At 49.1% G+C, this 16,330-nt stretch overlaps 1 protein-coding gene across 1 annotated transcript in view; it reads right to left on the reverse strand.

Annotated features, from left to right (window-relative positions):
- The window catches only part of BMPR1A (bone morphogenetic protein receptor type 1A), a 184,591-nt gene that overhangs the window by 22,184 nt on the left and 146,077 nt on the right, over positions 1-16,330 (reverse strand). The window contains exons 9-11 of the mRNA XM_074958762.1: positions 8,942-9,134; positions 8,217-8,514; positions 6,823-6,998 (exon numbers count right to left, since the gene is read on the reverse strand). Coding sequence (XP_074814863.1) covers positions 6,823-6,998; positions 8,217-8,514; positions 8,942-9,134 — 667 coding nt within the window. The remainder of the gene's footprint in view (positions 1-6,822; positions 6,999-8,216; positions 8,515-8,941; positions 9,135-16,330) is intronic.

Genomic DNA, 16,330 nt, shown 5'->3' on the forward strand with positions numbered 1-16,330 from the left:
TTCTCTTCTGCAGACTAAACAATCCCAGCTCCCTCAGCCTCTCCTCATAAGTCATGTGCTCTAGACCCCTAATCATTTTTGTTGCCCTTCGCTGGACTCTCTCCAATTTATCCACATCCTTCTTGCAGTGTGGGGCCCAAAACTGGACACAGTACTCCAGATGAGGCCTCACCAGTGTCGAATAGAGGGGAACGATCACGTCCCTCGATCTGCTCGCTATGCCCCTACTTATACATCCCAAAATGCCATTGGCCTTCTTGGCAACAAGGGCACACTGTTGACTCATATCCAGCTTCTCGTCCACTGTCACCCCTAGGTCCTTCTCTGCAGAACTGCTGCCTAGCCATTCGGTCCCTAGTCTGTAGCGGTGCATTGGATTCTTCCGTCCTAAGTGCAGGACTCTGCACTTGTCCTTGTTGAACCTCATCAGATTTCTTTTGGCCCAATCCGCCAATTTGTCTAGGTCCCTCTGTATCCTATCCCTACCCTCCAGCGTATCTACCACTCCTCCCAGTTTAGTGTCATCCGCAAACTTGCTGAGGGTGCAATCCACACCATCCTCCAGATCATTAATGAAGATATTGAACAAAACCGTCCCCAGCACCGACCCTTGGGGCACTCCGCTAGATACCGGCTGCCAACTAGACATGGAGCCATTGATCACTACCTGTTGAGCCCGACAATCTAGCCAACTTTCTACCCACCTTATAGTGCATTCATCCAGCCCATACTTCTTTAACTTGCTGACAAGAATACTGTGGGAGACCGTGTCAAAAGCTTTGCTAAAGTCAAGGAATAACACGTCCACTGCTTTCCCTTCATCCGCAGAACCAGTTATCTCATCACAGAAGGCAATTAGATTAGTCAGGCATGACTTTCCCTTGGTGAATCCATGCTGACTGTTCCTGATCACTTTCCTTTCGTCTAAGTGCTTCAGAATTGATTGCTTGAGGACATGCTCCATGATTTTTCCGGGGACTGAGGTGAGGCTGACCGGCCTGTAGTTCCCAGGATCATCCTTCTTCCCTTTTTTAAAGATGGGCACTACATTAGCCTTTTTCCAATCTTCCGGGACTTCCCCCGATCGCCATGAGTTTTCAAAGATAAGGGCCAATGGCACTGCAATCACATCCGCCAGTTCCTTTAGCACTCTCGGATGCAACGCATCCGGCCCCATGGACTTGTGCACGTCCAGTTTTTCTAAATAGTCCCGAACCACTTCTTCCTTCACAGAGGGCTGGCCACCTCCTCCCCGTGTTGTGCTGCCCAGTGCAGTAGTCTGGGAGCTGACCTTGTTCGTGAAGACAGAGGCAAAAAGAGCATTGAGTACGTTAGCTTTTTCCACATCCTCTGTCACTAGGTTGCCTCCCTCATTTAGTAAGGGGCCCACACTTTCCTTGGCTTTCTTCTTATTGCCAACATACCTGAAGAAACCCTTCTTGTTACTCTTAACATCCCTCGCTAGCTGCAACTCCAGGTGTGATTTAGCCTTCCTGATTCCATTCCTACGTGCCCAAGCAATATTTATATACTCATCAAACCTCATCAGATTTCTTTTGGCCCAATCCTCCAATTTGTCTAGGTCCTTCTGTATCCTATCCCTCCCCTCCAGCGTATCTACCACTCCTCCCAGTTTAGTATCATCTGCAAATTTGCTGAGAGTGCAATCCACACCATCCTCCAGATCATTTATGAAGATATTGAACAAAACCGGCCCCAGGACCGACCCCTGGGGCACTCCACTTGACACCGGCTGCCAACTAGACATGGAGCCATTGATCACTACCCGTTGAGCCCGACAATCTAGCCAGCTTTCTACCCACCTTATAGTGCATTCATCTAGCCCATACTTCCTTAACTTGCTGACAAGAATACTGTGGGAGACCGTGTCAAAAGCTTTGCTAAAGTCAAGAAACAATACATCCACTGCTTTCCCTTCATCCACAGAACCAGTAATCTCATCATAAAAGGCGATTAGATTAGTCAGGCATGACCTTCCCTTGGTGAATCCATGCTGACTGTTCCTGATCACTTTCCTCTCATGTAAGTGCTTCAGGATTGATTCTTTGAGGACCTGCTCCATGATTTTTCCAGGGACTGAGGTGAGGCTGACTGGCCTGTAGTTCCCAGGATCCTCCTCCTTCCCTTTTTTAAAGATTGGCACTACATTAGCCTTTTTCCAGTCATCCGGGACTTCCCCCGTTCGCCACGAGTTTTCAAAGATAATGGCCAAGGGCTCTGCAATCACAGCCGCCAATTCCTTCAGCACTCTCGGATGTAACTCGTCCGGCCCCATGGACTTGTGCACGTCCAGCTTTTCTAAATAGTCCCTAACCACCTCTATCTCCACAGAGGGCTGGCCATCTCTTCCCCATTCTGGGGAAAGAGGTGCTGGGGTGTGGATCCCCAAAGACTTCAAAGTCGCCCACGAATCCTTAAGGCTATGCAGGTGAAAGTCCGTATTTTGGGCGAACAGGCCCGCAGTGTCAAAGGGAAGGTCCTGTATAGTATTCTGGACCGCAGGTGGTAACCCCGAGACCTGGAGCCATGCACTGCGCCTCATTCTGATGGCAGTGGCCATTGTCCAAGCCGCCAAGTCCGCCGCCTCCAGCGCGGCCTGGAGGGAGGTTCTAGAGGCCACCCTGCTCTCCTCGAGGAGCGTGCTAAACTCCTTACGTGAGTCAGCCGGGAGTAACTGCTGGAACTTTGCCAATGAGCTCCAAGAGTTGAAAGCATAGCAGCTGAGTACTGCTTACTGGTTAGTCACTCGAAGCTGGAGGCCCCCAGTCGAGAAGACAATTTGGCCGAAAAGGTCCAGCTTCTTAGCATCCCATGACTTAGGCGTAGGACCCAGCTGTCCTTGCCGCTCTTTGTGGTTTGCCGCATCGACCACCAGAGTCCCCGGTTGGGGGTGGGTGAAAAGGCGTTCATACCCTTTCTGCGGCACAAAATATCATCTTTCCACCCCTTTAGCAGTGGTATAGAGGCCAGAATCTGCCAAAGCACCTTAGTGGTGTTTTGGATCGTCCTTATGAGGGGCAAGGCCACCCTAAAAGGACCCTCAGGGGTAAGGATATCCACCATCAGGTCGGACTCCTCCATGACCTCCTCTGCCTGGATATTAAGATTTAGGGCCACCTTCCTAAGGAAGTCCTGGTGACTCTTGGTGTCCATCGCTGTCAGGGTGGTGGTGCCCGCCACTGCCTTGTCTGGTGAGGAAGAGGAGGAGGCCCGTGGGACAGGGTCTTCCTGCCCTTCCGGCTCTCTGGAGGTCGGTCAGGTACCTTGGAGCCTACCGTGACTGGAGGTGGCTCTAGTGTCACTGATGGTGCTGGACTGGGCACTGTGCTAGAGCAGACAGAGGCAGAGTCCCTGTCTTGTACGGGGTCCTCAGGAGCCCTGGTTGTGTAGTGAGTCAGTGACGATGCTGAGGGGCCGGCACAGGGTGCAGATGCCACCGATGCTGGCCTGGAGCCCTGACCCTGGTGGTAGGCCCAAGGGGTCCAAAAGGGCCATTGAACTGGGTCCTGCCACTGGGGTGGCCAGGCGACTGCCGGTGCCAGTGATTCCACTGGTCTGCGGTGCTGGGACCCGTAGTGGCTGCGTTGAGAAACAGAAGACTTAGCTTTCAGAGTAGCAGCTGTGTTAGTCTGTATCCGCAAAAAGAAAAGGAGTACTTGTGGCACATTAGAGACTAACAAATTTATTTGAGCATAAGCTTGCATGCCTCTGACGAAGTGAGCTGTAGCTCATGAAAGCTTATGCTCAAATAAATTTGTTAGTCTCTAAGGTGCCACAAGTACTCCTTTTAGAAGACTTAGCATTTGACTCAGACGAGTAGTCTGTGCCCAACCACTGAGGGATGGGGGGAAGAGGGCGCGCAGAGCCGGATGGCGCCAGAGAGCAGTACCAGAGAGATGGTGAGTGGCACCGTAACATCACAGGCTTGCCACGATGATGAACCAGAGGCAGTGCCGTCAATGGTGCCGCAGCCACATGCAGTGCTGGGCTAGAATTTGCAGCCAGTGCCACCACTGATGCCGCTGACGGTGCCTGGGCTTGCGGTACCGGGTCCTGCACCTGCAAGGCTGGGGACTGCGCTGTCATGGCAATGAGGTCTCATGCTGCCTCATAGGTGTCTGGTGTGGAGGGAAGATAGAGCTCTTCCTCCAAATCCTCCCAAGTCGGGGAGTTCATCAGCACCGGACCCAACGGGCCTCCTGTTGGGGCCGGAGTCAACGGCGCCGGGTCTTGAGGCCCAGCCGGTGGGTGTCCCGCCTGAGAATGAACTCCACTGGAGTCCCCTCGCGGCTTCTTGAAGGGAGAATGACCCCCGTCTGCCTTCTTTTTCTTATGCGGCACCGGGGACTGCAAACAGTGCCACCTGGTGGCACTGGCCTTATAGGTTGGGGAGCGGCGCCGGGGCTCCTTGGAGGAATCTTTCTTCGGTACCGGAACATCCCACACTGAGGCTCGGGCGCTGAGCACCAAGGATGCCGGTGCCACTTCCGGCTGCTGGCCAACACCATCAGGAGAAGCTTCAAATGATAGTCCCGCTCTCTCTTAGTTCTGGGTCTGAAGCTCCTGCAAATTGGGCACTTACCTGTCTGATGTCCTTCTTCTAAACACTTGAGACAGGCAGCGTGCGGATTGCCTGAGGGCATAGGTTTCGTGCACCTCTTGCACACCTTAAACCTCTGCGACTGAGGCATTTCCTGGTGCCTGGGGAAACTAGGACAAGGGCGAAGCCCCCCGAAGTAAGTCCAGCTAATCTACTACTAATATAAAACGACCTAACAACTATACAACTAAGAAATGGGAACCACTAGGTAGGCACTTGTGAATGCAAGAGACTGAGCTGCTCCAACGACTGTCACTGGTGGTAAGAAGGAACTGAGCAGGTGGCGGATTGGCAGGGACCTATATACATCGCCATAAAGGCGCCACTGCAGCCGACCCAATGGATACCACTAGGGGAAAAACCTTCTGATGATCGTGCACACGGCGCATGTGCACACCTATTGGAATGCACATGAGCAATCACTCAAAGAAGAAACTCTCTTCCCATTGCAGGGACATAATATTTCCTGTCAGACCTCTTGCAGGTTGGAGCGATTGTTGCAGCGGTCTGCCAGTTGTGCTTGACAAGTTCCATGATTGCATCATTCATGGGTAAAGCGATTTTGGATGATTCTGATGTTTGCAGGATGACAATGAGCTTATGTCGTGTCTCCTGCACTTCCTCAAGGGAGATGTCAAGGGAATCTGCAACTCTCCTCTAGAGATAGTGGAAATGTCTGAAGTCTAAACACATTAGAACTTGGCACCAAGAATGGGAGAGTCGGGTGTTGAGGATACCATAAGGTCTCTGGGAAGGAAGAATTGTTCTGGTGCCAACAGCCCCGGTGCCATCGGTGAGGTAATGGTGGATACTGGCTGATGTGGAGCTGTGGTCTGTAAGGGTGCACTCATCAGTTGCGCTATACTGACAGGAGGTGGCAGCATAGGCTGCAGTTGCTTTGATGTGCCCGGTGCTGAGTGTTGGGATGGCTCCACTGGTGCCGAGGCATGAGGTTTCTGTTTCCCCTTGGTGACTGGCTTGGAGCTAGATGTTTTCGAGTCTTTTTGCTCTCATGGTACCGGAGAGTCCCACCATCTTGGCTGTGGAGTCTGTTGGTCTCTGACGCTGGGTGGAGAGACTTCTCCATTAGCAGCAGTTTAAGTTGCAAGTCTGTGGCTTTCCTGATCCGGACTGTCAGTTTGTGACAATATAGGCACTTTTAAGATACGTGTGCTTCACCTAAAAGCGACCATACTGAGAGTGTCCATCTGAAATAGGTATTGAAAGCCTGCAGGTGAGGCAGCATTTAAAGCCCGGTGAACCGGGCATGCCCTTGAGGGGTGTATTTCCCCCTTCTCCATGAGGGGAGAACTAACACTACTCTTAACAGTGAAACGAAATACTAGCTTCTACTGAGGGAAAGAAATGTTTTTTTTTTTTTTTTTGGGAAAAAAAAAAAAAAGAAAAAAGAAAGAAAGAAAGAAACCAGGGGAAAAAGTGGGAAGGCAAATTAGCTAGTCAAAGTAGAACTAATGGAAAAGGGGTAAAATACTAAGCTATGAGGCACCGCTGAATGCTCTGACTCAAGCCAAAGGTGGTAGAGAAGGGAGCGGGTGGGGTTTGGCACAAAGCGCCAGTCAACCGCTTAAGGCAGAGTGAGATGGGGACTGCACATGTGCGACCCAACTGCTACCACAAATCTCTGAACGCCCCTGCACTTGCAATCAAACACCTAAAGTGGAGCACCCACAAGGACATCACTTGAAGAAGAATTTACAAATTCCTGAAAAGAGAGACTGCGAAGAAGTAGAAGACAGACAATATGGGATGCAGATAGAGAACACAATGTAGGGAAAGAGATAGGTAAGGAGGCACAGGAATAAGACCAAAAAAAAAAGGGGAAATAGATATTGAAAACAATGCAGGAAAAAAGATACACATTCATCTATCAAAGGAAAGAGGAGGAAGAGTAGGCATAGAATGAAGGTATAAAAAAAGCAAGAGAGATATAGTAAGTTACGTTACAAAAAATGTATTAAGACAACAGTTGATTGACAGTGTTACAATTAAGTGAATCACACAGCTGTTTTGTTCTTTTAAAATGCAGGGTGCCTGCCCTTGAGACACAGGGCAAGCAGTAGGTCTCAAGTATTTTTCATCCTCTTCAGAAGATTTAGTCCTTGGATTAGAGGTACTGGGTAAATTCTTTTGAAAACTTACTTTTGTAAATAAATTTTGAAACACAATATTTAAAGGCTTACCTCCTGTGACACAACACCGAGCCATTTCCCAAATGATCAAGCCAAAACTGTAGATGTCAGCCATGATATATGGCTGGAAATGATTTTTATTTAGGCTTTCATCTAGGACTTCTGGGGCCATGTAACGTTTTGTTCCCACTCTAGTATTCAAAGGGACATCAACTTCATTCGTATCACTAGATGTAAATAATAAAGGTTAAATGAACTGTGGACCAGTGCAAATGAACTGATGTCATGCAGAAAGATGCTATTATTATAGTACGAAGTAAAGTTATGAACTATAATTAAATCAATGATCTCTTTCTCAAATCCTCCTTCCAATATTACAGCTTATACTATATTATGCTTCTTTTAGACAGATTAAGTAAAAATGATTATAAAATACCCAACATGAAGGTTTATGTGACTGCTTTGCAAAAAAAAACTTCACATGACTAAGCAGACAGAAGCAGACTATTCCAAATGTTCAAGACTCAAAATGCATTCCTAATATCCACAATTCTACACATCATTACTCATGCTGAAGTTGTCTTGTGTTCTAGGATTTGATATCCACTTCAAGACACTGGTAGCCCATGCATTCCACTATAAGCTTTACATGTACAGTTTTTACCCCTATATTAGACCTAAAATACCCTTATTTCTAATAGGAGCATTTTGAGCATGCTGAACATGTTACAATGAGCTTTGCAAAAAACCAACAAAAAACAACCTATTTCTACAAAATTACCCGCATTTATAATGTTCTACCACCATACTATCCAGACACCCACTAAAAACCACACTAGAAATTACCATATCTGAACCCAAATTCTTGGACAAGGGTTTGCAGTTTCTTTGGCACTAGTGTGGGAAAGTGAAATTTTGTGGCTGCTTCACTCATTAGCAATTGTTTTTGTAGTAATTTTTCATATTTTTAAAATAATTACAGTCAAAACAGTAATTTTGTAGATAATTTATTTTACTATTCAATTCATTTTATGTTGCTCAAATTTTCAATGAGTCACAGATCTTCTACTGAAAATACATAAAAGCATTATAGAGATGCTCAAGGGAAAGATGAAGTTTTGGATTCTGGGTAGTGGATTTGTTTCCTTTTCTCTCCTTCTTGTGAAGAGGGGAACAAGTGATGTGAAATTTTGTAGGAGTTTGAACTCTTAGTTCTCCATCCTAACAACCTTTGAGACCATCTGTTCTTCCACCTCAATATTCACCCCATATCCAAAGTAAAGAAGAGCATCTGACTCTCAAAACAATAAATATACACCATACAGTTTTACTGTTCAACTGTGAAACAACCAATCAGTGAATTAACACTCATTTCAACTTGATCTTTGATGCCTTTCAAAATACATGCAAAAGATACCAACTGTTAATAGGCTTTGATCATCTACCTGTTAAATTTGACTGCAAGGCCCAGGTCAGCAATACAGCAGCTTCCATTTTTCTTTATCAAGATATTTTTACTCTTCAGGTCCCTGTGTGCAATAGCAGGCTTGCCTTGTGTCCCATAAATTTCTGTGTGTAGATGGCACAGACCACATGCAGCAGAATAAGCCAGTTTGAGCAAAGCCCTGTTGTCAAGTGTGGCACATTTCAGGAAGTCATACAAGGATCCATTTTCATGGTAATCTGTAATCAAGTAAAGTTGTGTCCAGGAACCTGTGCCTTTAATATCAGCTGCTATAAAACCTGTCAAATGCATAAAGAAAGTTAGCATTTAGTGTTACATAAAAATAACATAATTCATTAGCTGGAAGACTTTTCAGGAAATGAAAAAGCTGAAGTCTCATTTTAAAGTAAGACTCAACAGCCCCTTACACACCCATCACTTCTCATTTGGGGACCAGGAGTGTTACAGTTTAGGTTTCAACCTCATCTGATGTCACAATGCTGATCCTCAAGCAAAAAGAAGAAAAGTCAGGATGTGTTATTTGTAACATTAAAATAAGCAAGATCCCTAGTCTGCATATAATTACAGCATTTTATTATTATATGCTATGCTACATTCTTCCAGTGATTTCATAAAGGAACTTCTCCACACTCTTCATGAAACAACTACAATTCTTTGAAATACAAGTCCTCCACTACCCATTCAAATTACAAACTGCTTACTTACCCAGTATGTTTTCATGACGCATTAAAACAGTCTGGTAAATCTCAGTTTCTCGGAACCAACTGGCTTCCTCAGTGGTAAAGAATACTTTGACTGCCACTTTTTCACCTCGCCATTTACCCATCCACACCTCACCATATCGCCCTTTCCCAACTTGCCGCACCATCTGAATCTGTTTGGCAATAGTGCGCTGAACCTAAACAAGAAAAAAAAATCAGCAAGTGATTGAAGGCACATTGTCAAGATGATTGTCAGTCTTAAAACTTTGCTTGCCTTAACAATGGTCCCATTTCAAAAGTGTATTCTAGATTCTTTCCAGCTACTCCTCCTTCTAACTAATCATTGCTGCCTCGATTGGGAGAGTGGATGTGTATAAAAATCAATAACTAAAATACTCAGAGAAGAAAATACATTTGATTTTTGTTTAAATTAGACTGAACTAAATTCTTCTAATTTGTATAGGATTATAGCCACTTGTCTCACTGGATAAGCCTTTTTGCTGAGCTACTACAATAATTATGCTAAAATGCATGCCTCAATTCACTGTTGAATCAGCATGTTTATGCAGTTATTACAGTTGTTCATGACCAATGTAAAGTATGCCAATGTACAATATGCCAGCCTATTTTATTAAATATCATGAATAAAGCTGAAGAGAAAAATCTTACAACTGGAATGGTATTATCCAAGTCTAAGGTATTTTATCTGAAGGCCTGCTGGAGGACAGAACACTTCTTTATATTTTACTGGCCTCAGCAGGTTTTCTACAAAAGAATCCCTCTTCTCATGCTTTCTAGTTCTTGTTCATTACGTGGAAGAAAAAGACTGACTCTTTTACATATTTGTGTGTTTGTTTGTATAGTGTCTTTCATACTAAATGCAGTTCAAAAAAGTATATGGAATTAAACATTTACAGATAAATAGCATAGTTCAGAAATTAAGTAGTATACACACAGGCAAAGGAAGAAATGGGTGTCTTCAGATACTAATAAATAATAATAAATAATAAATTAGACAGAGAACTGATGAGGTTGAAAAACACAAAGAAAACAGCTCTTGTACCAACCTATGGCCTGACTTTGTAGCAGTAACAGAGAGGAGACTAATACTAGATTGATAAAAGGAGAAAGCACAGTAACCTTCCTTACAAGTAACTATAGTTCTTCAAGATCCCACTGCAGGTGTGCATGCACCCCACGCATGTGAGATTGGATATTTTATTTTAGTAACAGAATCCATCAGGGTTGCACATGTGCCTGTGCCTCTCCTTGTGCTCTCATCCAAGGGAACAAAGGGGGAGTGACTGTGATGCTTCCTCAATTCCCTTGCAATTCAAGTCCATGGAAGCAGAGAACTCTGAAAAGCAGGGATGGAATCATGGGAACCACATTGACTACATATTGAAGAAAAAATGGTTACCTACCTCTCGTAACTTGTTCTTCGAGATGTGTTGCTCATGTCAATTCCAATAGGTGTGTGCGCGCGCCGTGTGCACGATCGCCGGAAACTTTCCCCTAGCGATACCCGTCAGGTCGGCTGTAGAGACCCCTAGAGTGGCGCCTTCATGGCAGTGTATTATGTCCCTGCTGACCCGCCGCCTGCTCAGTTCCTTCTTGCCGGAATACTCCAACAGTGAGGGCGTGGGCGGGATTTGGAATGGACATGAGCAGCACATCTCGAAGAACAACACTTACGAGAGGTAAGTAACCGTTTGTTCTTCTTCGAGTGATTGCTCATGTGCATTCCAATAGGTGACTTCCAAGCAGTTACCCCGGGGGAGGGTCGGAGTTCACCTAACTGCCGAGTGCAGGACTGACCTACCAAACCCAGCATCATCCCTTGCCTGCTGGGTAATGGCACAGTAGGACGTTAAGGTGTGGACTGAAGACCAGGTTGCCGCCTTGCAAATGTCCTGGATAGGCGCCTGCGCTCTGGTAGAGTGCGCCGTAATCGGCGGGGCTGGAACTTTAGCTAGGTCACAGCAAGTCCTGATGCAGGATGTGATCCATGACGAGATGCACGGTCATGAGATCGGGAGCCCCCTCATCCTTTCCGCAATAGCAATAAAGAGCTGTGGTGACTTACAAAATGGCTTTGTGCATTCAATGTAAAATGCTAGGGCCCATCTAAAGTCCAAGGAATGGAACATGCGCTCCCTGTGAGTGGCATGGGGTTTAGGGAAGAACACAGGTAAAAATATGTCCTGGTTCACACAAAACTGGGAGACAACCTTAGGCAGGAACACAGGATGGGGGCGTAGCTGCACCTTGTCTTTATAAACTACCGTATATGGAGGTTCGGAGGTCAGTGCCCTGAGTTTGGATATCCTCCTAGCGGAGGTTATAGCCACCAGGAAAACCACCTTCCAGGAAAGGTAGGAGAAAGGACAGTTAGCCATGGGCTCAAAGGGGGACCCCATGAGTGAGGACAGGACAAGGTTGAGGTCCATGGGGGGGGATGGGCCGATTAAGTCTGTCAAGGTCCTTAAGAAACCTGCTCACCATGGGATTCCCAAACACTGAACCCCCTGCCGTTCCTGGGTGGAAGGCCGAAATGGCCGCGAGGTGTACCCTTAGGGATGATATTGCTAACCCTTGGTGCTTGAGATCTAAAACATAGTCCAAAATAAGGGGAATTTGGGCTGTTTGCAGCTCAGTTCCCCTTTGTCAAGGCCAAATGGAGAAACACTTCCACTTAGCCAGTTACATGGCTTGAGTGGAGGGTTTCCTACTCCACAGCAGGACCTCCCTAACCAAATGCGAGCACTGAAGCTCAAGAGGGTTGAGCCATGGAGCTTCCACACCATGAGGTGGAGTGACTCCAGGTTGGAGTGCTGTAGATGGTCATGGTCCTGTGAGATTAGGGTTGGACAGAGAGGGAGCGCTACTGGTCTTTCCACGGAGAGGTTCAGTAACATGGTGAAACAGTGCTGGCGGGGCCACGCTGGGGCTATGAGAATTAAGGAAGCCCTGTCCTGACGAGTCTTGAGGAGCACCCTGTGTATGAGGGGGAATGGCGGGAACGCGTACAGCAGGTGACCCATCCATGACAGGTGAAAGGTGTCCACGGTGGAGCCTGGGCTGTGGTTCAGGAAGGAGCAGAATCTCTTGCACTTCCTGTTGCTCCGTGTTGTGAACAGGTCCATGTGGGGAGAGCCCACCTCTGGAAAATTGAGTGAGTGATGTCTGGGCTGAGCGACCACTCGTGTCCATGGAACGAGCAACTGAGGCAGTCTGCCAGTTCCTTCTGCACCCCCAGAAGGTGCAACGCCTGCAGGTGCATGGAGTGGGCGATACAAAAGTCCCACAGCGCAAGGGCTTCTCGACAGAGGGGAAAGGAACAAGCACTACCCTGTTTGTTTATACAGAACATCGTTGCAGTATTCTCCATGAGCACCGATACGCACATGCCCTGCAGATGGGCCAGAAACGCTTGGCATGACAGACGAACCGCCCTCAGCTCCCTCACGTTGATGTTCAGCGATAGCTCTGCATGGGACCAGAGGCCCTGGGTTTTGATATTGCCCAGATGCATGCCCTAGCCAAGCGCCGAGGCATCTGTGACAAGGGAAAGCGTGGGTTGGAGTTTTGCGAAGGGTACTCCTGCACAAACCAGCTGTGGTTGCAGCCACCATTGGAGAGAGTGGAGAATTTGAGGCAGGATGCTCACGATTGAGTCCAATGGGTCCCTGCCCAGTCTGTGCACCTGCGCTAACCACTTCTGGAGGGGCCGGAGGCTATGAGCCGTACATACAGGCCGCCATATGCCCCAGTAGTCTCATACAATTCCTGCCCGTAGTTGTGGGGAAGCGGAGGAGGGTCTGCATAATGTCCGTAAGCACTTTGAAACGTAGTTCCGGAAGGAACGCCCTTGTGCGCGTGGAGTCCAAGAGAGCACCTATGAACTCTATTGTTTGTGTGGGGGTCAATGTGGACTTGGGCTCGTTCAATACAAGTCCCGATCTGTGAAACGCAGCCCGTGCCAGGGATACGTGCTCCACCACCTGTGCCTGGGACTCGGCCTTGATGAGCCAATCGTCCAAATATGGGAACACCTGCACCTGGCTCCTGCAGAGGAAGGCCGCCACTACCGCCATACACTTGGTGAACACCCGGGGGCAGCACCCTGAACTGGTAGTGCTGGCCACTGACCACGAATCTGAGAAAGCGCCTGTGGGCTGGAATAGCAGCAATGTGAAAATACGCGTCCTTCAAGTCGAGGGCAGCGTACCAGTCTCCCGGATCCAGGGAGGGAATGATGGCGGCCAGAGAGACCATGCGAAACTTCACCTTTTTTATGTATGTGTTGAGGTCTCATAGGTCCAGGATAGGCCGAAGCCTGCCCTCGGCCTTGGGGATGAGGAAAAAGCGGGAGTAGAACTCCTTGCCCCTGAATTCCTAAGGAATCTCCTCTATTGGCCCTAGAGCTAGGAGCGATTGTAAAAGCAGTTGCTCATGAGAGGGATCCCTGAAGAGGGATGGGGAAAGGCGGTGGGAAGGAACAGAATTGGATAGAATATCCCACCCCCACCGTGGTGAGGACCCAGCGGTCTGACGTGATCGGAGACCAAGCACGGTAGAAGCGGCAGAGTCGGGCTTGGGGCCGGGGGGCTGTTTGGTTGAACCCTGGCCTTGGCCCAAGAAGTATTGTAGTGGGCGCCTCCTGTTATTTCTGTCCCTCCTCCTAGATGGATCCCGCCTAGGGGGCTCTGGGTAGAAATGGGTCGGGGGGCTGAGGTCTAAAGGGCTTTCTCTGAGGCGCTGGGGTGTGTAGCCCCAGAGACTTCAGAGTTGCCTGCGAGTCCTTCAGGCTATGCAGGCGCGTGTCTGTATTTTGAGCGAACAGGCCCTCACAGTCAAAGGGGAGGTCCTGAATTATATTTTGGACCTCAGGTGGGATCCCTGAAACCTGAAGCCATGCACTGTGCCTCATAGCAATGGTGGTGGCCATAGTTCTAGCCGCAGAGTCCGCTGCGTCCAGGGCTGCCTGGAGGGCGGTCCTAGAGATCACTCTACCCTCCTCAAGGAGCGCACCGAACTCCCTGTGAGAATCAGCCAGGATTAACTCCTGGAATTTAGCCAACGAGCTCCAGGAATTGAAAGCGTATCGGCTAAGCACCACCTGCTGATTCGCTACCCAAAGCTGGAGCCCCTCAATCGAATAGACTTTATGGCCAAAGAGATCCAGCTCCTTGGAGTCACGTAACTTAGGTGCGGGGCGTGGTTGACCCTGCCGCTCCTTGTGGTTTGCTGCATCAACCACAAGAGTCCCTGGTTGGGGGTGGGTAAACAGGTGCTCATAGCCCTTTTGTGGCACAAAGTAGCATCTCTCAACCCCTTTAGCTGTTGGTGGTATAGAGGCCGGGATTTGCCAGAGCACCTTCATGGTGTTCTGAATTGTCCTTATGAGGGGCAAAGCTACTCTGGAAGGACCCTCGGGGGTGAGGATGTCCACCATCGGATCTGAGTCCTCCATAACTTCCTCTGCCTGGAGGTTGAGGTTAACTGCTACCCTCCTAAGCAGGTCCTGGTGGCCTTTGGCATCCATTGGTGGTAGGTGGTGGAGGTGCCCACCACCGCCTCATCTGGAAAAGAGGAGGAAGAGGTTCCTGGGACAGGGTCTTCCTGCCCCTCAGGTTCTCTGGAGGCCAGGTCAGGTACCTCTGAGGACCCTGTGACCGGAGGTTCAGGTGCCACCGACGTCAGTGGAGGAGGGGCCGTGCTTGATTGCAGCCGCTCAACAGCCCTGTCTCGTAAGGAATCCTCAGGGGTCCTAGGTGTGTGGCGTGCCATCAACATTGCTGATGGAGGGGCACAGGGGGCTGATACCACCGATACTGGCCTAGATCCCTGACCTGGAGCCTGGTGGTAGGCCCAGGGGGTCCAAAAAGGCCATTGCACTGGGCCCTGCCACTGGGGTGGCCAGGTGGCAACTGGTGCAGGTTGTTCCGCCAACCTTGGGTGCCGGGATTGATGCCGGGACTTGGAGTGGCTGCGTAGTGACACAGACGATTCTGCGTCTGACTCTGACGAGTATTCAGTACCTAACCACCGGGGAGTGGAGCCCGACGGTGCCGGGGAGCGGTACTGGGGAGACGGAGATCGGCACCGCAACATCATGGGCTTCCCCTGATGATGAATCACTGGCAGCGCTGCCATCAGTGCCGCCATTGGCGTCGTGACTGGTGTCATAATTGCCCGCGGTGCCGGGCACAATGCCACAGTCGGTGCCGTTGCCGGTGCTACTGGTAGTGCCTAAGTTTGCGAGGCCGGGCCCTGCGCCTGCAGGGCCGGGTACTGCGCCATCATATCAGTGAGGTCTCGAGCCACCTCAAATGTGTCCAGAGTGGAGGGGAGGTCAAGCTCTTCCTCCAAATTGTCACGGGTAGGAGAGTCTGTTCTTGCCAGACTCAACGGTGCCGGTTCTTGGGGACCAGACTGAGGGTGTCCCACCGGAGGACTCACCCCACTGAAATCCCCCCTCGGCTTCCTGACAGGAGAACATCCCCTGTCTGGTTTTTTTTTCTTATGCAGCACTGGAAACTGTGAATGGTGCTGCCGCGAGGCACTGGCCTTGCAGGCCGGTGAGCAGTGCCGGTGCTCCCTGGCGGAGTCCCTCCTCAGTGCTGGGACATCCCGCACCAAGGCTGGTGCGCTGCGCACCAAGGATGCTGGTGTCAGCTCAGGCTGTGGCTGAAGGGCCGACTCCATCAAGAGGAGCTTCAGGCAATAGTCCTGCTCCCTCTTAGTCCTGGGTCTGAAGCTCCTGCAAATAGGGCACTTATCTGTCCGATGGCCCTCCCCAAGGCACTTGAGACAGGCGGCATGCGGATCACTTGTTGGCACAGATTTTGCACACCTCTCGCATGCTTTAAAGCCCTGCGACCGAGGCATGCCCCGGCGCCGGGGAGAGTAGAACGGGGGGAACTGCCTCGAAGTAAGCTAAACTAATCTAATCTACTATTAACAACTATTAACAGCTAACTAACAACTATTTACACTAGAAACACGGGAACCACTAGGTAAGGCACTTGCAAAGCAAAAGACTAAGCTGTTCCAACGACCATCACAGGCGGTAAGAAGGAACTAAGCAGGCGGCAGGTAAGCAGGGACATATATACACCGCCATGAAGGCGCCACTCTAGGCACACTCTCCACAGCCAACCCAACGGGTACCGCTAGGGAAAAGCTTCCGGCGATCATGCACGCAGCGCGCGCACACACGTATTGGAATGCACATGAGCAATCACTCGAAGAAGAACCACAGTTACTGTAGGGTAAGTACTGGGTTTACCTTTTGTAACTTGCTCTTTGAGATGTGTTGCTCATGTTGATTCCATTGTAGGTGTGTGTGCTTGCCACATGCACTGGCACTGGAAGTTTTCCCCTCAGT

The sequence above is a fragment of the Natator depressus genome, chromosome 7 (genome assembly GCF_965152275.1).
Source record: "Natator depressus isolate rNatDep1 chromosome 7, rNatDep2.hap1, whole genome shotgun sequence".
Lineage (NCBI taxonomy): Eukaryota > Metazoa > Chordata > Testudines > Cheloniidae > Natator > Natator depressus.